Source organism: Lathamus discolor, chromosome 5 (genome assembly GCF_037157495.1).
Source record: "Lathamus discolor isolate bLatDis1 chromosome 5, bLatDis1.hap1, whole genome shotgun sequence".
Taxonomy (NCBI): domain Eukaryota; kingdom Metazoa; phylum Chordata; class Aves; order Psittaciformes; family Psittacidae; genus Lathamus; species Lathamus discolor.
The window spans coordinates 5106544-5132256 of record NC_088888.1 but is presented as its reverse complement, the minus strand read 5'-3'; the positions used below and the strand labels follow the sequence as shown (position 1 = coordinate 5132256).

General features: G+C 43.2%; 1 protein-coding gene across 1 annotated transcript in view; it reads left to right on the top strand.

Moving 5' to 3' along the window:
- The first annotated feature begins 5451 nt into the window (after nucleotides 1-5451).
- Nucleotides 5452-25713, top strand: part of PRKCE (protein kinase C epsilon) — a 290692-nt gene continuing 270430 nt past the window's right edge. Inside the window, exon 1 of the mRNA XM_065679486.1 lies at nucleotides 5452-6590. Coding sequence (XP_065535558.1) covers nucleotides 6243-6590 — 348 coding nt within the window. The 5' untranslated portion in view covers nucleotides 5452-6242. The remainder of the gene's footprint in view (nucleotides 6591-25713) is intronic.

The following is a 25713-nucleotide window of genomic DNA, read 5'->3' as shown; positions in this document are numbered from 1 at the left end:
ATGGAGAGGCTCTTCTAGGGCAGAGGGTTCCCTCCTGCAGCCCAGTCCATTCCAGAATTGCCTCCTTGTCACTCTGTCCCACAATTAGCAAGGACAATCTAGTCTATTACAGTCTTAAGCAGTGTTCATTAGCTGCAAGTTTTCCTGCCCAAGAAAATTCTCAAGATGAGGGCTGATAAACCAAGAACAGAACAGATCTGGGTTTTACCCTTCACAACTTTCTCCATGTCTAGACTAGCAACGATCCTGCAAGTGGCAAACCTACAGTGAATGTTGCCAGCAATAAAGGCTGCATATGTCAAGGCTGAGAGGATACCTGTATTTGACCAGGAGGAAGCCTATTTTTGTATTGGGGTATGTTTGCAGTACAGAAACACCACTGTATTTTACCAGAGAGATGTATAGTGCTAAAGCTTTTGTATCAGTATAATAAAATCACCATCCACAGGCAAGAAAATAGTATTTAAAATATCCCACAATGGTGAGAGTCCCTGGCACAGCTCTGTTTGTCTGGGATCATACTGCTCTACAGCCCTGCCTAGCTGAGCCAGAAATTTCAAGCCTAGCTGTGACCTAAGCATATGTTTCTGCAACTGATGGTAGGTTTCTGTAGCACATGCAGATATGCTTAAGCTGGATGTAATCTATCCAGCTCAGATAAGAACTGCTAGAAAGGTATAAAGTCATGCGTTTCAATCTTGGCTAGCAAACCAGGTGCATACCTGAAATCAGGCTGTCTGGTAGACATTGCACTGTGGTCACCATGCCTCTGTGTCTGCCAGAAATAAGTACCTTAAAGCTGGAAATCCTATAGTCCCACGACAGTTGCAATATAGAGGTATTCTGAGAGATCTATACCCAGTGAAAGCTAACAAGTTGAAGCAGCGTTCTGTATGTTCTTTTAAAAGGGGTTGGGAAGAGTACCAAAAGTATAATTAAACTAGAGACAGTAGGAGAGCTAATTAATTACACACTGACAAGATCTCTTTTGCTGAGACATTTCACAGCACTGGGAGTGCCTTAAGTAACTTTCTCAGGTACTTGCTTTGTGAGTGAAGAATAAAGGAGTAGGAAATAGGCTGGACACAACGGAAAACTTGGAATGGAGTTGGAGGTTGGACCAACCTCAGTGGGACTGGGCCTTTTCTTCCTCTTTAGAAAAGATGAATTAGCTATGGGTATAACCTAAATTTCATTTTCAGCATGACAAGAGTGAAAAATGTCTTGAGGATGCTTTTTTTTTTCATAACCATGTGTCCAAAATTAGATATCTAAATAGTAATTTGACTTTCAAAGACAGTCAGCATTCACTAGCAATCTTTGATTTCTTGCCAGGAAGGGACTGATCCCACTGACACTCAACTATTGCACTTAACATAAGCATTAATTTCAAAGGAATTCAGTGGATGTACTCACGCTAGTGAACATCTTCACATACATGATGCTTAGAAGATGTTCATGTCTCGTGTGAATTCAGAGCCAAAGTTCCTCAAATTTCACAAGGGTTGTAACTTGGGTTCTGGCTTTTATTTCTTTTTTGACATAAAGATGTTTCTGAAAATCTCTCCTGCGTGCGAGCCTGATTTGATTCCTTGTGCATCTGTTTAGTATAAATATAAGAAATGCCAGTCCTTTTAAAAATAAACCACCCAAAACCTCCTCTCGTTCTTTCATATTGCTGTACTTGGAAAAGCCTAAAATTTTGCTGACGTTTCCCCAAGGTTTAAGCAGTTCTTCAGGAAAGCACTAAAACCGATATAAGCATTAGTTTTGTAAAGACTCAGCCAGATATATTCCTCTGCCACTGTAAAAAAAGTAAATCCTCTTGAAAATCCGGTCAAACTCTCTATCAACTTTGTTCAAGGACGCTTCAAAAGCAGTTTGCAATTGTGGCTGCAGTAACTGAATAAAGCCTATTGCGAGTGCTCGAAGGACTTTACACACTCTTTCCACCAGATAGTGCTGTTTCTCCACAGAGTTATTGAGGATTCACAGGCCAGGGGAAGGTCAGGGGCTGACTCGAGGTAACAGACTGCCTCCCACTCCCTCATCTCTCCCTGCCGCTGGCACTCTGCGTGCAGCAGAGGAGGCGCAGCCGGAGAGGGATTTGCGGGAGCAAACCCGTGTTTTGGAAAGCTGTTGTGTTCAGATGACTGCGTGCTGGTGTTGCTATCGTTGCTACCCGTTACCAGCTTGATGTAGTTTCTTTCCTGAAGTAAGAATGCAAATAGGCTGCGCTTTTATGATCTCTGGGGGGTCTTTTTCTTCCAGCTTTGCAGGAGACCCTGACCATGCAGTGGTCTGTCAAGTAATCGGTCAGACTGGGGCAACACTAATGGAAAATCAAAATACCAATGTGTAGATGCTCTGGCATGTGAGCAACGTATGCTAGGAGCAGTCCTGATGCAAAGCTATGTGCAGTTTGGTGCCAGAGTGCTGAGCAGAGGAACTTCCACTAGCTGGGCAGTAGACATATCTCTGTAACCAGTCCTGACTGCAGGTACCCTATGGGCTCTGTGTTTCCTTAAACAAACTCCACACAGCTGGGAAGAATACCTGGAACAGAATTAAACTACAGGGCATGGTTTGCTACATTGCTGTAGCCTGTGTAACACAGTACAAAAATGCATCTAAAGGTCTTCTTACTGCCTTTTGGCAGGAGAAATATTGCATGTTTCGTGTCTTCCCCTCACAACCTGCCTGTGAGAAATAGAAGGAATAGTGTTTGCTCTTCCACTCTTAACGAACCAAATCATTCCCAAATGTACAGCAAGGGAACAGGGAAAAAAAAAGTCAAGCAAACAAATACTTAAAAACTTTTCAAGTGGAAAATGGTGCTTACAGTTGGAATGTTCCTTGCTGTCTGTTAAAGTTTTTGAGACCACTGGGGCCATTTTTTGGATTAACTTTATGGGAAGTGTTGTAATGTTGCTCAGTGTACCTGAGCTACTGGATTTAAAGAATGTTGTTCTGGTGTCTTTTGGTAAGTTAATATCTGCTTAGTGAAAAAAGACCGTTTTGACATAAATATGCTCTCCCAAAATATGATTAAAAAGAAGAAAAAGCTACAAATAAATAAAACCTGTGCAAGGCTGGAGTGAGCTCATGAATCCTTATTCATGCAGGCAGTCTTAATAGGAAAAATGATTTGTGAAACCAAACCTTAGCTTCCTTCTGCATGTGGAGAAGTGCAGATGGCCCACGTTAGGTATCGGGCCCTAGCTGTGCATGCAGTAGGTTGTATATGTAGTTAGCCAAGCATAAAGTTTATTTGTATTCTTTTGTATGTCAGTATCCTCTGTATTTATCCAGACTTCCGTCTGTGTGATCTCACAGAGATGCGAGGTCATTAAACTCACCATGGAGACTGTGTTTACTTAAATCTTACCTTGGGCCTTCAGAAGATACATAGTTGCAGGTCTCTGGCAAATAAACAGAGAAGATGAAAGAGTGTATCAGTTTGGCCCTTCTTCTTTCCAATACCTAAGGAAATGGAGCGTATTGCTTACATTGCTGCTATTGAGAAACAACACAAACGCATCCAGAGGAAAGATTTAATTACAGCGTTGTTTCTGACACACTGAGTGTAAGGCCGCATAGCTTGATATATAGTACTGTGAGTGCTGTGTTGTGAATGGGGTTGGGAGGAAAGGAGGAGGTGATTCCTGTATTTCTGGCGGGGCCTGTGAGTTCGGTCCTTCACAGAAGTAATGCAATAGATGTATCACGGCTGCGGAGAGCCTGGGAAAGGCTGAATGGCACAGGAAGACATTTCCTGTAATTGGCTCCATATCACAACTTAATATCAAACAATTCTGCTTGGGGTTTGCCAAGATGACAGCGAACATAGAGATTTGACTGTACTTTTATTTTGGCAAGAGGCACCAAAAAGTATTCCTTCCATTCACATGCTCTCACGACCCTTAGGCTTCATTAGTACTGTATCTTCTATCTGGAAACTACTCTGGAAGCACACATATGGGAGCTATTTCATTAGCTCCAAGTAGAACACCTGCCTCCTAAGCCATTACTTGTAGAAATCCCTAATTATCTGTGCATTGCCCTCCTGTCAGGAATACCAGGTCCAGATCATGGACTGGGTGCTTTCATGTCCTTACTTGACTGGATCCAGGCAATCCAGTTTCTTCCTTTTACATTTGCTGAAGTTTTAAAGCACCCAGCCACCCTCCCTGCCCTCAGTTTCTCTTGTGATATTACAGTGAACTCAGATCCCGCCATAGGGCAGAGGCCATCTCTTCTCTAGTAACTTTCTCACAAAACACTGGCAAAATCGGCAACTAACAAAATAGCAAGGCAGTAATGATTTTCACCAAAGGAAACCATCTGGATCCCGGGTACGTTTGTCCTGAGGACGAGAAAGCCAGGCTGCACATGGTTTCCTTGTTTTTAACGCAGTAGTTGGTACCACGGTGACGAAAACGACTGAAACCTTCCATGAGGCGCAGACAGCGCTCACTAACCCGGTGTGCACAACCTCTTAGCCCATTCTTCCCCCTCCCCAGTACCCTTGCGGGGCAGCAGCTCCTAACGCCCCGCGGTGCCCCCCTCAGAGCCGGGGTAGCGGGGCTGAGGTGGGTTCGCGCAGGTGACCCGCAGCAAACAAAGGGGCTGGCAGCGCCCCACCGCCATGGGCGCACCGCATTCAACAGCCGCTTTCTGCACCCCCCCGGGCCACCACCACCACCACCAGAGGCACCGCGTCCGTGCCCGGGAAGCGCTGCCGCGGGCCGGGCCGGGCCGTGCGGGCCCCGGGAGGCCGCTTCCCCTGCCGCGGCCGGCACTTCCCGGCGCTCGCACACGGCGGGGAAACTCTTCCTGCGGGCCGGCCCCGCTGACGTAGCGCTGCCTCTGCCGGCCGGGGCCCGAGGTGTTGGGGGGGGGGTGCGGCGTTGTCGGTGCGGGCCCCGCTCGGCGCTGTCAGGAGCGGCGGGGCCCGTTGCCCGCAGGCTGGGTGCTGGGGGCGGCGCTGAGGGCAGGGCCGGGGGTGCCCGGCGTGCTGAAGTGGCAGCGCGGCCCGGGGCAGCGGCTCCGCGGTGAAGCGCGTTCATAAAGGAGGAAGGCGGCCGGGGGTGCTTTCTCCACGCTCGGTTCGCCGCTTTATGCCGGGAGGAGGAGGAGGAGGCGGCGGCAGGGGGGACACATTCGCACACAGAGCCCCCCCTTGGAGAGCCGCCCGCCGTGGGGAGGACCCGCGGCCGCGTTGCCCGTCCGGCCGGGGCCGCGCTGCTCCCCCAACAGGCAAAACTTTCTAGGCGCGCAGGGCCGGGGCCGCTCCGCACGCCCGCAGCGCACACACACACTGACGTCTTTTGCGCATTTCCTGCGCTGGAGCGAGCGGCGGAGCGGCACCGGCAGGCGGGCGGGGGCTGCGCGGAGGGAGGGAGGGAGGGAGGCGGGCGGGGGGCGGCCGGCGGGAGGGAGGCGGGAGGCGGCGGCGGCTCTGCCCATCGCCAGGGCGGCGGCCGCCCAGCCGGAGCCCGCCGAGACCCGCGCGGCCCGCTCCGCTCCGCTGCCGTCGCCCCCCCTCCCCATGCGCGGGGGTCGCTGCGCTGGGTCCTTGGCCTTGGCGGCGGCGAGGGAGGAGAAGGAGGAGGAGGAGGAGGAGGAGGCGGCGGCGAGGCAGGACGGGCGGCTCCGGGCTCCGGCGCGGATGGAAGGTCCCCGGGTGGATGTCTGCTGAGCGGAGGCTGTGCAGTAGGCAGGGCTGGTGGGTCGGTCGGTGTTTCTGATTTGTGTGTGTGTATGCGGGTGTGTGTATTGTTGTGCGGCGCACGGGCAGGACTGGCGTGTGCGGGAGCCTGGGGTCGCGGCTCTGCCTCTTCTGCGAAGGCTGAGCCAGGATTATGGTCTAGGTGGAGGGACGAGGCTCTTGCGTACCCCCAGGATTGATTATGCGCGGGTTTTGACTGCATTCGGGGGTTTCTGCACCCGCGGACGCCTCCCCCTCCCCGGCGGCCCCCCTCCCTTGTTTTCCGTTAGAAACACGGGCAAGAAAATAAATGTATTCACTGGGTGTCGCAAGAGCAAAGGCTAAATAATCAAAGGTAACAGCAGCAGCAAGGCAAAGAGACCCGCACTCTACCCTGCTCCCCCACTCCCAGACCTGCCCTCCTATTTATTGGGGAGACCTCCCTCCCTCCCTCTTTCCCTCCCTCCCTCCCTGTCGGTGCGAGTGCGTTGTGCGAGTGTTTAATCCCGGGGAAAAGTGCAGCCATCCAGCCATGGTGGTTTTCAATGGGTTGCTGAAAATCAAGATCTGCGAGGCAGTGAATCTGAAACCCACGGCGTGGTCTCTGAGGCATGCGGTGGGTCCCAGGCCACAGACCTTTTTGCTGGACCCTTACATAGCCCTCAATGTGGACGACTCCAGGATCGGGCAAACCTCAACCAAGCAAAAGACCAACAGCCCTGCATGGAACGATGAATTTGTCACCGACGTTTGTAATGGCAGGAAGATAGAGATGGCTGTTTTCCACGATGCCCCCATCGGGTACGACGATTTTGTAGCTAACTGCACTATACAGTTTGAGGACTTGCTGCAGAACGGGAGCCGCCACTTCGAGGACTGGGTGAGTGCTCGCGCTGTAGGTGCATCCGCCGCGTACATAGGGGTTTTGGTGGCATGGCTCTGGGTGCAACATCTGCCTTGCAGAGCTAGGTTGCCAAGGGCATGTAATGGCTCTGAAGGCTCTTTATTATTTCCATGCTTTGTTATATTGAGATAGTCATGGTTACTGTATACCTAATGCATGTGGTCTGCAGGCAAGGGAGGAAAGAAAAATATGCTGAATCTAAGTAAGAGATGTGTAATTACCACTTCAGTTTCTGAAATGATGTTACATAAATACAAGTCTAGTTATCTTGTTGTGTTTGAAAAACCCCAACCAAATGCATCCCTACAGAACATTACCGCAAAACCCAGATCCAGCACTTGGACTGACTTCATCATTTCAGTGTGAATGCTCTTGGTCAGCCTGCCAATGACGAGCTTTAAAAATCCAAAGCTGACCTCTGATACAAGACACTTTGGGGTCTTAGTGTCACTTCAAAGCTCAGTGCATCAGCCCTGATGCTCCTCCTTCCTTCTCCCAGATGATTTACACCTTTACGCACACAGCTAAAGCAGTGCTTCTTGAGATGCTTGAAACTGATGTAAGGGTCCTGGTGGATTTTGGCCCCAACCAGACAAATTCTCTTGCCTGTGTACACAACGTGTCTCACAGCTTCCACAGTGTCTTAGGGACCCAGAGGTTATAGCGTGCCTCAGTGGGAGTACAAAACAGCTGGAGAGCGCTTGGTCTAACATCCTCGGTTACTGTGATTTAACACGGAAAAATCAAACAAACGAGAAGAGAAACACAGGAAACGTGAATATGCACATTTCACGTTTCTGCAGTTGAACAGTTAAACGGTATATCCTTTAGATGAGATGTATAACAAAACAATAGTAGCTGCCTTGTTAGTTTCAATGTGCCCTGCTTGACCAGCCGCCTGAAATGTGTATGCTCATCTTCTTGTGTATTTATTTGTTATGCCCAAGGATACTAGTCAGGGCAATATGTCTTTGTCAAACAAAGAACCCAGGACCAAAATAGTGAGAGTTAATAGTTCTGAGTTTCATGTATGCTTTGGGGCTTCTTTGCTTAATGCAGTGGTATAAAGGGATGTCAGAATAATGGAAAAGCATGAAAGAATTTGGCTCTATTTGTGCTGATTAGGAGCTGAACAACTTTACTGCTTAAACTTCTATGTTTACAACTTCAAAACATTTTTCACTTATGGTGCATGTTACATTGTGCTAATTAGCATCTAGATTATTCTGGTGCTCTGTGAAAGCTACAGATTAGTAAGGTTGGATGGTAAAACTGGCTGATGGGCAAAGGAAAAATAACCAAATTGGGAAAAGACAAATGCAGCAGTATTGCAGATGTCTTTTACCTGGGCTGAATGATAATGAAGTTGTTGTGGCTCTCTTGAAATCATGGGGGGGTTTCATCTTTGAGACCAACAGGATGAGGACATCACCACAGATTTGTAGTGAAAAAGTAATAATTTCATATGATCTTTTTGTGTGTGGTGTGCGTTGTGGGCTCCAGCCAAACTGGAAGGACCTTGCAGGTGGCAGATGCCAAGTTAAGTTTTAGAGGGGCTGGTGTGCTGGGATATATCCCTGCTTTGATTTTTAAGGTGAGCTCACACGTCTGAGCACGTTCCTTAGATAAATAGTGGAATTTAACAGATTGTGGCCCATTGTAAACATGATTGGGGAGGAACTACAGAGCTGAATCAGATAAGTGCTGTGTTTTATTGCACCAGGATTCATTGCTGTCCAGCATTCACTGGGTGGGAGGAGTCGAGGGAGTGACTGTGCTTGTCTGTTGGTGTGACAGAATTGAGGACATGGCAATGGATAGTAACTGGTCAGCTCACTATAATGCGGCTTCTAAGCATCACTTACCTTGTTTTGTGCTGTAAATCTCCACAGTTTGGATGGCGTTTATGTGCAGATAATACACAGTGTATACCACCCTCCCTGTATCACAGTTAGAATGGGTGGGGAGCAAAAATCCTCCCAGAAATTTCCAAAATCTTCCCATTTAGTGAAATGTGTCACTGTAATTGTAATACCAAGTGTGTTTATTGGATTGTTAATAGATAAGGACCTTCAGAGAACCGGCTCTTACAAAATTACACTGTTTTTTGTCTGATTTCACTGAGTTGAAATAAGGCCTGGGGGCATGACATCTCTATAGAGTCTGTAGTAAAGTATATAGGTTTCTTGGTATCTTCATCAGTATCTGGAGTGTGTATTAAAACCTGAAAAAGAGAAGTTGTCTATGAAATGAATGGGTTTCACAGCACAAGAAAATGCATGTGGCCTGCCTACACCAGCATTAGACTAAGATCTGTTGGTACTAAACAGTTTCTTCTGTTTAATAAAAGGACTAATTCCTTCATTTCATTCTTGGCGTTTAGGGCAGATATTTTTTGTAGTACTCTTTTCCAACTTTATGACAAGCAAATTAAAAGCAGCAATCACAGGAACCCATTCCTCCTAACTGCCTGAAATGTCAAATAAATGCAACCTAAGAAACACTCTTGGAGACTATAAAGCCTTTTTATGCCATTCTAAGGGTTTCCCTTCAAGCAGTCCTGAAAGTTTAACTGGGTACCACATACTTGTTGAACGTGTTTGGTGTAATTGCACTGCTGCTCCTCTTTACCTTCAGAATGGTGCAACAGTTCTTGCAGGGTGGACTGTCACTAATTAAATAGGCTTGACAAAATACTCATGTGCTGAGAACAGGTCTTGTCCATATATTAATAGAATCGTAGAACAGTTAGGGTTGGAAAGGACCTTAAGATTGTCTAGTTTCAACCTCTCTGCCATGGCCAGGGACACCTCACACTAAACCATGTCACCCAAAGCCCTGTCCGATCTGGCCTTGAACACCGCCAGGGGTAATAGCTTTAATGCTTTCAATTTCATATAATACTGTGTATGTTTTTACAAAGAAATTACAATATTTGTTTTATAAGAGCTGCACTAGGGTCAAGGTTATGTTACTTACCCTGTCATATATTTCTAGGTGCTTCTTAGAAGTCCAAAATGCAGAAAAAGACTAGCAAAGAAATAATATTTTGGGGTGTTTTTTCCCCAAAAAGGGACTATTTCTCTCTTTAGCCGGCTCACCTACTTTGTTTGGGTTTTGCCATTGTGCGAATCCTTGGGGTTTTTTGTAACAGATGATTTATTTACTTTTTTTCTTTCTCATTTTTAGGAAAATACCGGGTATTTTTCTCACTGTTAAGCCTGTGCTATATACCGATGCCATGGTTACAGTGGAAACACTAATGATAAACAAGTACGAAGCTTGAAAGCATGATAGCGTCTATTGTATTAGGACAAATCAGATAAATATGCAAAATCCTGGTTCCTTTTATCTACAGAGTATGCAGCTGTTACTAAAATGATTTTTAACTTTATGGTATGTATACTCCCTGAATGTGTGTGTGTGTATATATATATATACATATATGTATATCTGTATATGTGTATGTATATATAGATAGATATACATAAATCCCAAACAACAAAGTTGTGGCCTAAAAAGGGGATTAAGATTTTAGTGGATGGAAGCTTTTACACAAAATATAGACTTTCCCCCCCGCCCCAGATCAATATGAAATGTTTGTGTTTCTGAAAAAGGTGTAGTGACAATTAAAAGATGGCTGCTTTGCCAGTGGTGCATCAGTACGGACACAGCGCAGGAAAAGTGTCAGGTTTGCAGGCTTTTTTAGTCGTGGTTATGCTGCAGTTTTAAAGAGAGCTTTGGATTTATGGCATTAGAGGCTTTTCTATAAGCACGTAAAATGTTATACAGAATGGCACAGGGTATCGAAGATGATATTGGTGAGCTTACGCTTTGAAAAATACAAAATACAGAATGGTAAATAACTGGCAAGTTCTGACTGGGAAACAAACTAATAATATGGAGGCTGTGACTATGTATTTTTTGTGTTAGGTAATACAGGTAATGATAAAGTATGTCTATATCTAGCTTTCTTGCATGTGGCATATGTACGCGTTGCACTTGGGTTGCTAGTGCAGCATGCAGATCAGTAGAATTGAGATCAGGAAGGAAAATACTGTTGAAATTTAGCCTTGTGGTTACACTCCTGTGAATTAGCATGATCAATGGTTATGTGTTTGGACAATTGGTAGTATGAGTTCTGAGTTCAAGTCCGCTTTCCAGAATTGACACTAGGTGAAATCAGTGTGGTTGGACCTATGCCAAAGACTCCATCTAAGGGTCTTAGCCATTAGCCTGGCCGCACGCGAGAAAACCCGTTGAGTTGTCATAAGAAATCCTTTTGCAGGCTGAGTAGCAGCACTCACTAAACCAGTTAGGACATCACAGCATTTAGCAAGAAAGCTTCTGTTTCCACTGAAAATACTTTACAGCTATATTTAGGTTAACGAAACAAGTTTAATTTTCTGCTCCCTTAAAAATAATCCATAATGCTGTCAGGAAAAAAATAAACCACAGATTTCAGAGGGCTTTACTTTGCTAGTCCTAAATATCTCCCACACTATTTTTACTGTATTTTTTTTTTCTTTTCAGTGTTGCTTCTTAAGATCTAAATTTAAAATGCTGGACTTTCTTGAAAGCATCCTTTCAGTTTTATCTATGTGAAGTTAGTCATGCAATTGTGCCACCATTGCGTAGATCAAGTTTATGAATAGTGAGCTGGTGATGATTTACGGGAGGAAGTACACTCTTTTGCATACTTGTTGATCTATTGAGTTATGTATTTTTATGTCATGCTTTTAGTGTACTGTTGGAGGAGTTATCCTATTGGAAAGACTAGGTCTTTTAAGTTGCAGTCTGTGCAATCAGACACCTTAACAGAGCTCTGAATGTCACCCAAAAGGCAAGAGCAGGAGAGGAGTTAAAACTCTTGTGAGCCCTTGGTCCTGTGAGCTGTCCATGGATGTGAGAAGTAAAACTGTGTCCTTCCAGACCTCTAAGCTGAATTAACCTGGAAGAGTATTTAGGTGCTTATCAGAGCTTTCCTGTCAGTGTCGTGTTGGGGTGTTTTGTCTGTGTTTTGTTGTTTGGGTGTTGTATTTTTCCTTGGGTTTTTTTTTTCCTTAATGCCATTTCTGGTGCTGAAATGGAAACTCCTTTCAGTCAGCAGGCGATCCGTTGGCCGACAGAGAGGAATCATCATCATTTCAGTGCAGGTCACCCTGTGCTTTAACCTCTGCTTGTGCCGTACACTGCTGAAGGTTGACACTGGGCTAGCAGAGTGCGACTGTAATGTGTTTTCATGTTTATTTTCATCCCCTGGCTGGACTTACCTGTGCTGATGGTGTTGAAAGGCCTAGGGTTTTGCTTGTGAAAGCTTTACATCTCATCTAAACTGTGGTTCATGGGCTGCTGAAAAGCACTGTTACCAGAAGGGTATTTGTTGAAATGAAAGGGAAATTGATGTCCCGTTTGCTAGGTGCATGACAAGACTGTCATGGAGCAAAGGTTGGGGGAGAGGGGTGAGGGTGGGAGAGCTACCAGGGATCATCAGGGTTTCACAGGGACTTGGTGTAATTGTGAGAGTGGGCAGTTGCCAGGGGGAGATGGGAGATTTGGGAAAGCACTTTGTAAAGGTTTTGATCGTCCTTTGCCTTCTCCCCCAGCTTGTATCCCTCCTGTGCCTCCTCTTTTCCCTCTCTGTTGGGGATGTGGTACAGTCACCACGCAGCTCACCCACTATCTTGTATCAAACCCTTTCTACAGCTGCATAAATCTACTCCTACTCCCCGCTAGAAATGTTCTCTCCTGCGTACCTGCAGTGCTTTCCCAGCCTGCTGAGAAGCAATAGAAGGGGGGGAAAAGCTGCCTTTGTAGTTGCTGCTTCAGGGAGAGAGGAGGGACAAAGTGGGGAATGGAAGAGATGAGAAAGATGAGGCATGGAGAAAAACCTGGAGGAGGGTAGCAAATAGTTGCTGCTGCCCCACATACTCCAGCTGCCCTTTTGGCAATAGCAGAAAGCTACACAAGTAGGAGACAGGGATGAGCTGGCACAGGCAAACGGACTAGTTGAAGGCCGTGTGTTGCTCCCTGACCTGTTTGTTGTGTTTCAGGGTGGTTTTTTCCCCTGCTTTGCTCGGTGCCTAGCTTTTGAAGTCTCACTTCAGCCTTGAAGAAAAACTCTCACGGCATGAAGAATGTGTAGTAGAGCATTCATTTCACTTAGTCCTGAATTATTATACACATAGGTCAGGATCTGATCCTGTGATTGATTAGAATCTCATCCTATTGCAGCACTGACATGAAATTCCAGGTAGTGGAAGTAATTCTAGCAAACTCTGTAGAAAGTACTTGTTAGAACAAAGTTACCAGTAGCAAGAGTCCAGTTGATAGGTATTAATTCAAAGCTAGACTTTAAGAAATGTCCAACTGGGGGGGAAACAATACATGTCATTCTCCTATCACTTTAGAGACAGTGTGTATCGTTATTCCAGCTCAAGCCTTCCGTAGATGTGATGCAGAACTTCATGGTTGTGAGTAAACCACTGATCTCACTGGATTCACTGTATTTCATGCTGGCCTGTGTTTAAACTGTTTCCTGAACAGGAATCTGTGTTCCAAAGGGAAACCGAGAATAAGTAAGATTTAACAACATCCTTTACTTTTATTTATTGATTTGTTATTCTTCTGCAAATCTTGCACATGCAGGCCTGGTTTCTGCTCTCCTCAGCCATCAAAACTAAATCCTTCAAGAATTCTTTAAATAGTGCCGAAATGAGGATTTGATTTAAGTTGGAATTGTCGGACTTGGCATCTAAGTATGATTAGTTTCCACTCCCTAACTGAACTTCCATTTAAATGAACTTTTGGGGGGTTTCAAGTTTTGAAGGGATGTTATGAATACAGTTTAGAAAAACAAATTATATTAGAGGTGAGAGCCTTTCTGCTTGGAATTGGCTGATTAAATTCAGTTATGCTTTATCCTGTGCTGTCTTAATGTTCTTTCCCTCACCCCAGTTGTTAGGCTGTGAGAGAAAGACATCTACAGTTCATGGTTAGAGAGGATTTGAAAACAATACAAGTTTAACAAGTACAAGTTATAGAATCATAGAATCATAGAATAGTTAGGGTTGGAAAGGACCTTCAGATCATCCAGTTCCATCCCCCCTGCCATGGGCAGGGACACCTCACACTAAACCATCTCACCCAAGGCTCTGTCCAACCTGGCCTTGAACACCGCCAGGGATGGAGCATTCACAGCTTCCTTGGGCAACCCATTCCAGTGCCTCACCACCCTCACAGTAAAGAACTTCTTCCTTATATCCAATCTAAACTTCCACTGTTTAAGTTTTAACCCGTTACCCCTTGTCCTGTCACTACAGTCCCTGATGAAGAGTCCCTCCCCAGCATCCCTATAGATACTGGAAGATACTTCAGATACTGGAAGGCTGCTCTGAGGTCTCCACGCAGCCTTCTCTTCTCCAGGCTGAACAGCCCCAACTATTTATGGGAACAGATTATGGGAAATCCATGGTGAAAGAGGACTGATACTTTTCCTCCGTCCACATGGAAAGCTAGGGCTAGAATTATCTGGATATGTAATAAGACCAGAAGTCCAAAGACAGCTTGGAAAACTGCCAGTTTGTGGGGGATGACCAAACAAATCCTTTTGTCCAGCTAGACAGAGCAAGGTCTGAAGAATGGGGATGTTTTGCGTGCCCTTTTGAGTTGTGCACATCACAGCAGTTACAGGGGTTTCTACCTTTTGGGTCAAAAGTGGTCATTTACAGGGGGCTGGCAAAAAGTTTTAACCTTGTGTTTGTAAGCGGCTGCTTTCCTATCTGGGAGGCAGTCACTAGAAGATTTAAAATGTATATTTGGCAATATTAATATGAAACTGCAACTCTGAAGCTAACAAATAATTCTAGAGGTTGGGTAACTCTCATGGCAGTTATGTACTTTGCACTGTATTTTAGTAAAGCAAGATGCAAATGAATATGGTATAAGAACATCTGTAGACATCTGATCCTTATTCACAGTCAGTAACTTGAGTTGCCTGTAAGGTCGATTTCTGAGTGTCCTTGCACTTAAATTCCTTTAAGAGTTAAAAAATCTGAAGTTATCATTGCCATGATTTAACAGAAGTTGCAGAAGCCAAGATTTCACATATTTCTGAATAGCACAGCTAAAAAGCCTAGTGATATTGGCATGTTCCCATTAAATATAACAGGAGTTTTAACGTTTCTTTTATTGGAATCTGTATTAGAGAAATGCTACACAGTTCTAAGGGTTTTTCCCCTGCTGAACTCTGAAAGGCTTGAGTTGTTGAAGAACAGCAGTAAAGAAAGACCGTTGCTTTTAGAAGTAAGAAAGGAAAAGCCTGATTCTATTGGAGGCTTGCAGGCAGCCATTTCTGCCTTATATTGGCTAACTTGAACTGATTTAATTGTTCCAGACAATAGCATAATTTTGGTAGTTTCTGGTGTCCTGCTGGGCAATTTCATCACAGGCAGTAACAAAAAAGCATGAATAATGGCTACATGTTACCAGATAAATTTCATGTCTGCATTGTTTGAAGTGAGCCTCCATTGTATCTCTGTATCTTAAATGTAGAGGAGGCAGACTTAATACTTAGTGTTTCCAACTTAGTATCTTTACAGTATAGATACACAGCAAGCATCTTATGGGGAACCAGGGTTTCTTACGTGTTTTAGAACTTTTCAATCTTCAGTACATTGTGCTTTTTAATGTCATTAAACATATATATGGCTTTGTCAATGTTAATATTTATAAGTATCTTTAGACTGTGATGTGGTAGCACTGAAGCAGATGTAATGGCGGTGGAGTCATGAAGGGAAGACTGCTGCGTAATCTGCATAGGTGATGAGGAAATGGTTGGAATTGCTTTGCTTCGTTTCACAGATTAAAGGCCAGAAAGACAGTAGTATTTTCTCCTCCCTTCTTTTATTTCAGTCTCCTTTTCATCATCTGTTCTGCCTTCTTGCTGCCAAATCTCCATCTTTCTTTATCTGTTCTGGCTTCAAGATGGTCAAGAAATGATAGGGCTACCTTTACAGGATTGCATAAGATTTTGATGTTGGCAATGCCTGCAGGCTACGTGAATGAAATGTCCTGCTATAGATCTCTACAGAGACTTATTGCATGTACAGTTTTCCTGCTGGGGCCATATTTACTCACTGCATAAGTCTTTGCAGCTTTTGTCAACTTCCCTTTATTTCAAGGTGAGATTGATCCATGGTCTTTGAAGATGATGACTGAGAATGTGTTGGAAAAGGAAAGGCTAAAGGTCACTTATGGTGTGTCTACTTTGTTCTCTTTCTTATTTGGTTCTTGTTGGATTTATTGAGGATTTTGTATTTATTTATTTTGCCTCTGCATTTCCTTGCCTTTTACTTCCTTGTAACCCCATAGTGCCTAGGCACCGCTTAAACATTTGACCTTATGGCCCAGTTCTTTTCTCTTTAAACCACTGCTATCACCTTGTCTTCAAGCCCTGGCTGTCTGTTTTAACTTTCCCTTCATTTTTCTTGTTATTACTTCCCATGCTGCTCTTATTCTCATCACTCTGACTCCTTATTTTTGTCACTCTGCTGGACCAGTGAGCTCCTTGTGCTAGTGACTAGCATCTTTAGTATATGAAGCTCTATGGGATTTGCTCAGTTGCTGTCATCCAGAGCATGTCCTCATTGTGCTTCTCAGAAAGAGGGGGGGAACCAACTGATCAGACTGGTGGCTGTTGGAGCGCTTGTCTTCAACTAGAAGAGTTCCAGCACTGAGTTCCCAGTCAGTTATACAGTGGAAGTGGTTGAAGGAAGAAGTGTAATTCAGTTATGGTAGCTTTGAACTTCAAGCAAAATGCTCTGATTTTCATAGTCGGTGGGATGTTGAAAGAACATGATCTATTCCTGGAAACTGGACTCTCCCAAGCAATGGAAACTTGTAAAATTTTAGTTGGGTACTGACTGTTGGGGTTTTCAGGGACTCCTCATCACAGAAAGTACCCAGTGTTGTTTGGTATTCTTATTTTATATAAAGCACAATTATGCTTTCTGTCTTCAGAAATTTACAGTCCGAGCACAAGTCAAAAAAGGCAGAATGGGGAAGCCAAATGAAATAATAGGAAAATGCTTACTAGTGTGAAAGGCTGGAGCAGGAGCCTATCAGTTCAGCTTTGCTTGGTGCCCTGACTTAAAATCGCAAGGGGAGAGCCTATAGTGGAAATTTTGCTGGAGATGGTTGGAGATCCGAGTGCTTTGTGTTATGTGGTGTTTCTCTTCAAGGAGTTGACGGGTTTATAGGGGCAGCCCTATATGATATGATCTAGTCTGTGATTCCCAAATTTCAAGTTATTTCTGAGTATCCCATATAGTTTAAAAAATGTTTGGGATCACGCCCTTTTAGGGAACTGCAGGGATTTCCTGTACAATTCCCAGAAATTCCCGGAAAACTGCTATTACCTGTATTATTAAATTTGAGCTTTTTTCTTTATCACTAGCCGGGTTAGAGCACAACCACCATGGTAATCAAATATAAATTACTACGTAAGATTAACAAAGGGTTAATCTTATGTACTGATGTCATTGGGCTGAGATAAGCTTTAAGTTTTATTCCACACCTTTGCTCTTTGTGCCAGCAAGTTCTCAGAGCTGTGTCAAGGCTCTGAGAGGAGCAAAGGGGCAAGAAGAGTTTTATTGACCTCCTCCCATACTGATTTTGTAGAAGCATTACCCATTGCATCAGCAACAGTGCTTTTCACCTAGAGAGCAAAGCCTGGTAGCTCATTATGATGGCTTCTATTCAATACTTTATTTACATATATATTTATACAGCAAAGCTCATCACTTTAAAAAGAATATTGGTTTAGTGGTCATATTTAGGATGTAGCTTTGCATATGCATTTTTTTTGTAAGGCCATATAAAATGTTTTAATATGCAAATTCAGCTAAACTGTTTTTTGACAATTACATAGTAATTACATAGCAGCCCAGACACCATGACCTACACAAGTTCCTACGATCTCTTCAGGTGCACTTTCCTTGCCAGTTCACACTCATTCTTTCTGTCTGCTTTGCAAGATGCCTTGGGTAGGGGTTATCATACTATCTTCTTGTATGTGTCATTTAAGACTCTGGGGTCCCCATCCGTTTCTGAAAGGCATTTGCTATGCAGCAGTAACATGGTATAAAAAATTAGATCAGGTACAGTTAACCTCAGTTTGTTGAAGCCCAGTGCAGTGGGAAAAGCAGGAACTTTTCTGTGTTGGTTTTGTTGGTAAGCAGATGTGTGAGTAAGCAAAACCCAATATAAATATACACCTTAAACACAAAAGAAGTTTAAGTGTAGTGTGTACCATACTCTAGTGACTGGAAGGCAGACAGGGTGTAATTTGTCTTGCACACCAATTCAAAGCTGGTTTTCCTGTATGGATGTTAATGGGACTTTATTTGGGTGGTGTTCCCTGTTTCTGAAACTGTTGAGGGTATGAGTATCATTTAGTTGTATACGTAGTCATTCCTCTGTGGCACTAGCTGATTTGGGGAGATAGGTAGTTACACCACCATCAATTGAATCCCTTGTATGTTTAACATTGCACCTAATGTATTTCTCAGTATTGAGGCCCATTGTCAATTCTTCAAATATGTGGAAGTCACATGAAGAATTTAGGCTCCTTTGCATCAGTGGTTATTTCAGTATTTTGCATCAGTAGTTATTTCGGTATTGTATCTGTAATAGGCTCAGCTCTTAAACTGTGTATGAATGAATTTGGCACGTATATGGTTTCTTGCAAGTGGTATTGTTCAGAATGTTTTGAAGTAAAAAACACCAACCAAACCCTAACATTTTGTGGTGGGTTTTGTTTTGTTTTGTGACTGGCACTTCGTTAATAAAACAATAGTAAACCATTGGATATTTGAACAAATAAAATGAAACCGATTTCTAACCTTGTTCGAATGTACTCCGGACATCAAACTGACAGGTTCTAACATGTTCCAACTGTTAATAGTTGGTTTAAAATGGATGCACTCTCCAGCCAAGCACTGTTCTGCTGTATCAGCATTATTAATACCATAAAGCTTTCAAAATTCTTCACGTAATCCGAAGTTTACAGTTTTTTTAAATCAGATTGAAAATCAGATGTGAAGTGTGGGAATGTAGTTTTGTCTTCTATGCTGTTCCTGGATGACCAGGGTCAAGAAAAAGCATCTGACTGAAATGGAAGGCAGGCAGAGTGAGAAATGCGGGTAGCTCTGGTGAAGCCTCTCCTCCCTACAGCCGTCTCCCACTGGACTGTATGGGCTTCTGCTATTTGGGACCTTGGCGTAATTGTGGCAGTGATCAGCAAGACAAATTACAGGCCCAAAGTTTTGTAGGACTGCCAAAAAGCTCGCAGCTCTTCCAGCAACTGTGAATCAGCCCTGCGCCCTATTTGCAGGCTAGCAAGTAAAATCTGCCTCTCAGCAGCAGTGTGCCAGTCTGCAGGACCCCCTGTATGTAAGCTTTATGCATGGTTAATCAACTGTACGGTGCAAATAATGTGAAGTCTTTGAGATATTTTATGCACCTATGAAAATGTGCTTGATGCTTGTGGTACCACCAGTAAGACAGGGGTGAAGTGCTGAAATGTTCTCGGAGTGCATATGCAAACATTCAGCAGGGTGGCAGTTTTCAATGTAGGAGTTATTGCTTTCTCTTCGATAATACTCGCTATGTGTTAGGTTGTGCAGAAACAGAGAACACGTGGTTTCTTCCTGGAGGAGCTTAAGCTGTAAAATAAGAAAACTTACTATCTCACTTTGGGTAATAAAGTCATAAACTACAGCGTAAGATATCCACAGGTCTTGGACCTGTGTATCAAGATAAAAGTCACGTGCGAAAGCCATGGGAAATGAATAACAAAATACAAATCTCTACTTTTCAGACCAGAAGTAGCAGGATAAATACATGGTGCGTTATTGCAACCTTAAAAAATGTATCTGCTGGCCTTAGGGGAGCAGTAGTTGTCTAACTGGGTCGGTAAGGGAGAGTGTTTTTATTCACATGAGTCAGCAGAGAAAGAGGCTGAAGCTTAAGTTGTGTGCCAAACCAAGGAACATGTAAATAAGACGGACAGTCAACAAAGTGAAGCCACTTTGTAATAGGCCAGATTACACAAATAAGGAAGATGATATTTGCAGCAGGCTTTATTTAAATGAAAGTTCCCAAATGTCATAACAGGTCACAAAGTAAAAATGTCTATGGTCAGGATTGCTTGGTTTTTCCTTAGTGTTTATGCCAAAAGGTGAGGTTGGTGAATTAATTTTCACAGTGTACAAAGTGTTCCTGATCCTGATTACTTTATGGTCTGAAGTTTTTGTGAGCCATAAAGATAATGTGTAATAAGTTCATAATAATCTTGCATGCTGTGAACTGGTCAGACAAGTTTTTACATACTAACTTGTCCTGCATATACTTGTGATATAATATGTTATCTCATCTCTCTGCTGTAATTTTCATGTTTCTTTTCATTCACATTTCCTTTAAACAAATGAGGATGTCATTAATGGGAAATGATGGAATGGGCATTCACTCATAATTCAGGTACAAAATCTTCTTATGAAATGAATAATCCAGACTTTTATATCAATGGTTCTGGGAGAGGCCTTTGTCCGCTTTGGATTTACACCTAGTGATAAGTAGATCTTATCTGTCTCAGGTGGTAATGAAATTCATCAGCAAAATACCTGAGTCTGGAGAATCTTGAGCATAGTCATCTTCACAGCATTCCGAAGAGGAAGTGTAATGGATGGAGAAACTGAATTCCTCCATGTCACCTGGAAGTATGGCATAAGCATGATGTTTTAATCTCGGAGTTTTACAATGGAGGTATCAATATCCTCATTTCTACAGAGGGGAGACTGGGGCTGAGACATAGACTACTGAAATAAGGTTTCTGCCTGACACCTTTTAGATACCTCTCTATCTTGCAGCTTCTTCCTCATCTGTCAGTCACTCCTCTTGCAGTCTTTTTCTAAAAGGAAGATTTCTACCATCACATTTCTAGTTTGTTCTTTTCGCATATCTTTTGCAGGCTGTTGGGTTTATGGTTTGGTTGGTTTTTTTATGTTTTAATTCTGCAACCACTTTATTGTGGGACTGCTTTAATTCAGTTGTAGTGAACAAACAGAAATGCATGGCCTCCATCCTACTGTGTTCTTCACGCTGGAGCTCTCTCTGTAGAGGTATGGATCTATAAAACCAGTCTTCCAGACTGTCACAGCAGAGTTGGTCAGTAGTTTGAAGTTGATCTGGCTCTCTGGATGACTACTTGGGAGCAGCACCAGCTTTACTGTTTCAGCCAAAAAATTACCATCTAGATGTATCCTGCATGCATGTACTTGGAGTACCTTCGGTATCAGGCCTACTGCTGTCAAAAGGGCTGAAGAGTTGGGTGTGCAAATCGCTTTGCAACGTAGAAGAAATCATTTTGAGCACCTTTGAAAGTTGCCGTCCAAACTCATTATTTTGTATATTGTTTAGAATCCCGTAACTGAAGTTTGTATGTTAGAAGACAACACGCAGACAAAATGTAAGGTTACGTATTTGTTGTTTGATGCACTAAAATCAGAGGAAAGGGGACTTCTATTTGGGTCACTCATTTCAAGAAAAAGAACATCTAATTTTCAGTTTTTAGGGCCTCATCTTTGTTACTGGCAGGAGGAAGGCTTAGTATCCTACAGCTGGAGTTCTGTGAAGAGGGAGTAAGTGCGGCTGGTGTGTGCTGTGGAGCAGCCACACAGGGCACCAAAGCCTGATACCCCAACACCTGAGCGTGTTTATAAAACAGATACTATGAGATTGTATTGATGTTGCCTGCCTGACAAACCACTAGCCTGTGGTGTCCCTGGTTTTGAAAAACCCATGGTCACTACAGCAGATATGCTAACATGGTTTGGCGTTAACATGTTCTGCTTGAGGATTGCTCCTGGGTGGGATAAATTTGATGCAGACTATAGCAGCTGAGGCTTTATGAACTGCAGAAAGATGCAGGACAAATCAATGGAGGTATCAGTTGAGCTTGATCGGAGTTGCTTTGCAGAATTAGTCATTATTTCGTGTGTTTGGAGCTCAAATGAAGTGGAGGAAGGACACAGCGTATCTCTTGCCCTCCTATCTCTTGCCCTCCTTTCACAGTGAAGAAATGGCATTCTATTGGATCTTTTTGATGTTGCTTGTATTACTGAGCTTCCTGATCAGTATAAATTTAACAGCTGGACTTGTAAATGCAGTAAAGCTTTTTACTTACAGTTCTTTCATCTGAAAGGTATTGTGCAGACACTACGGAAGAAAAAATGTCAAAATGTGGATTGTTAAGGTATCTCATAGTAAAAGTACTCAGTGTCAGGAAACCAGTTTTGTGGTATTAGGTGGATCTGAAAGCACTGGAGTGCAAAGGTGATGAACTCATGGCTTCAGTTACTTAGAGTTTTCATCTGTTCATGAGAATTGACTTTAAACTCTCAACTTATGCATTTCTGTGTGGTGATCCAGAATTTAATATTGACTTTGCAATACGTTGGTCAGGGATGCACAGCAAGAAACCAGCACACTTAGAATAGTCTTATGGATCTGCTTGATTTTAAATGTATGTGGCTCATGAAACTCAACTAAAATACTGGCTTATGGGTGTATGTTAACAGCTTTATTTTTTACTGTAGGCTTATAATAGTGTGATACCTTCAACTGCAAAGAAGCTACCACTTTCTTTTGTTAGGCAAACATGAGAAGACATGGTGCCCAGGTAGAACTAATTCTCTTCAAATTCTCCTGGTGTCAGGGTTTACCCTCCTGGAACACTAATTAAGGATGAGCTTTGTTGAGATGGAATGCTTTGAATGCGTACTAGGATTGAATGAATATGAGATGAGTACAGATTTGTTTGTTAATATTGTTGGCAGGTCCAGTGTGAGACCAGATCAGTCATCATCACTTCACTGCGAAGTTAACATTTGTGTCCTCACTTCTTAAAATATGAATGTAGTATGTTAGATGTTAATCTCAAGGCTGACATAATTCAACAGCAAAAAAAGAGAGTGTATGGGAGGGGTACCCAGCAGTCCTGAAAGGATCTCTGCTCATGGACCAGGTTCCCAGTGAGAGCCATGATTGAAGACTCTGGGTAGGTAACTCCTTTGTGCCTCAAATTGCCATCTGTCCTGGAGCTCGGGTCCCACATCCTAGGGCTTACATCTTTTAAACCATGGGCTCGATGCTACTTTCCTTCAACCACATTAGACTGAGGGAAAGGCTAGTTTTCCAGTACCACTTCCCTCTTAAACCTTACTCTCACAGTGGTACTGGTAATGACTGTTTCAGTGGTTGCTGTTTGCATTTCCGCCATTGAGAAGTGCCTCACTTCTGTTCCTGGCAGAACTTAAAAATCATGATGACAGGCTGCATATATCAAAACTCCGATGAGGGATCCTGGTTCAGAAACAGAGGATATGGCCACAGAAAACCATGCATGTGCTAGCTTTAAAAATAATTAAATAAATAAAAAGAAATAAATTAAATAAATAAATAATAATTAAATAAATAAAACCAAATTGGTTTTGGCTCTGAATAATTAGAGTACATGAGAGTAAAAAGGGGTGAAATAACAGCATTTATTTGGGCATGTATGGACAACTTGTTCTGGATTCACTTTCCTGTTAACGAATCTAGGAAAGGAGATGCCATTCTCTGACACCTGTGTGTTCTTTTTTTTTCCCCTGGAGAGAGACTGGTAGCAGCTTTAGTTACAGTTAACATATTTAATCATTAGAAAGCTTAATTTGAAGACCTACTTTGTTAGACTGTGTTTCCCAGTGGCTCTATCCAAATGTGAGCCTAGGTATAATGGATAAAACACATCAAGGCTGTGAATATGTATCTTAGGAAGACGTTGTGTTGACTGGAAGGGGAAATGCTGCTTAGCCTCCCTTTTAGAGCTGTCTGAATGATAACTATATGAAAGCAGATACAGAAGGAAAACATGTTACCGAGAGAGAACAAAGCAAGTTTGGTCAGGTATTTCAAGGCCAAGGCAACTCAACTGAGTTATTACTGGCTCTTATTAGCATGCCTGAAATAAGCAATGTTCTTTGCTTAAGCTGGGTGGCCCTCGGAAAGGGGAGAGATTCTTTCCTGCCTTTTGAAATCATCAAACAATATGACAGGAATCATTTCCAAAGTTATCTCTGTGTCGGAAAGCCTTGCTGTTCAGGATAAGCCAGGGTAAACAAAGGACAAATAGGAAGTGACTTTTTAAAAGTATGGATTTGAACCTGTGAGGTGCTGAGTGTCTCCAGTTAAATGCTGAGCTTGCTTGATTCCCAGTAAGTTTGTGGCTCTCAGTTCTTGACAGGATCAGGTCCTAAGATCACATCTGCTTCCTAAAGTAAAATCAGGTTACTGCTGTTAGGTTTTTTTTAACTGCCAATATTGCTTGCAGTGCACATCATCAGTGCTCTCGGTACATACACAGACATGTACAGCACTTGGGTAAAGATAGAAGCCGATCGACAGCGACTGTATCACTTTCACTTTTTCACTGTGTGTGTTTTGCACTAATAAGAACTCTGATATGAAAATGAGACACCAAGAGGGTAAAGCAAAATACCAGGTCCTTACTGGCAAAAAGAAGAGCCCTTCTTCAGTTTTGCTCTCATGTTTAGGAGCATTTGTACATGGTTTTCCCTTACATAGAGTAAAGTAATGCCGAGTTTGTGTAGCACTTTTCATCAGTAGATTCGTAAGTGGATATCACTTTAATGACTGCATTGAATATGCAATCAAGACCTTTGGGTAGAGGAGCGTGTAGTGGTGTAGTGCTTCACTTTCAAATGAATTGCAAAGCCCTTCACATTTAGCTGCTTGACTTCATTGGAGCCATTCTTGGTGTGTGGGTATCTCAATACACCATAGCCTGCATCGAGATTCGGAACTTCTAAAGGATGTTTGAATTCAAACTCCTCCTCTCCCAGTAAGACATACTTTACTGTCCCTATGACGTTATTTTGCTATCAATATTCTGACGGCAATCATTGTCAGTATTATTTGAACTAAGGGTGAGTATAATGAGACTTCACCGCTAGTCACGCTGAGGGGGAAAACTGCGTATTTCTTCACAGTAGCTTATAGAAGTTGCACAAGGAAATCTATATACTCTAAGCATGAGCTGAGAAATGCATATCCGATAGTCAGACTGATCAAGTCCTCTTATAATTTATTGCTGTTGTGATGACCAAATGGCAAAACGTTTTGCATCTGGCTATTGCAGAATGTAGAAATAAAACTATTCTCTGCAATGGTCCTGAAGGTTTTAATGGCATGACAGAAATGAGGCGTGCTTCCTTTCGTATTTTTGCTGAAGTATTAAATCTATGCTAATGTTGTATAGACGGCTTGGAAGTCAAAGGGATTTTGATTCAATTATACCTTTCCCAGGGTTTGTGTATGCTGTTTTCTGTGGCTTCAACAGAACTTGTCCGTTCATTGACCCTGCCAATACATGGATTATAAGCAAATTGGAGGCAAAGGGGAGGAAAAATGAGCGGACTTTTAAAAGAAACAGTCCTTAATTCTACCGAAGCTCCTGCCTTGGGCTTCAGTGCTCAGAGTTTCATCAGACAGGTTCTTCCACTTCTGTTTCCTCATTCCTCCTGAGGAGAGTCAAGCTGACCATGCTCAATTAATCACAAGGCTTCAGAGTCCTCCTTGTGCCTCCATGCCCGAGGACCAGCAGCACCCAGGAGATATCCAAAGTACAGATCCTGAGCTGTAATCATTTGAGGGGAGGACTTGGTGCATGGTGACACCTTCTGGGAGGCCACAGGGAGGCTAAACCAAATTTAGCAAGCAAGAAAGGAAGTTACTCCACTGGGGGCCTCCTGTCTAGCCTGGGGAGCCTTTGTTCCCCGTCATGCAAAGGACAAGCCTGGGAAATACGGTGTATTCCTTAATATACACTAATCTTCAGAAGGCAATGTTGCATAATTGGGATATCGTCATTTGGGAGAAGTCAGTATTTCAAAGTCAGTGTTTCTCACTTTACCTAAGAGATGATTTTAACACTGAAATGCAGCGTTAAAATCATCATCAGGTGGTAGAAAAGGGGAGC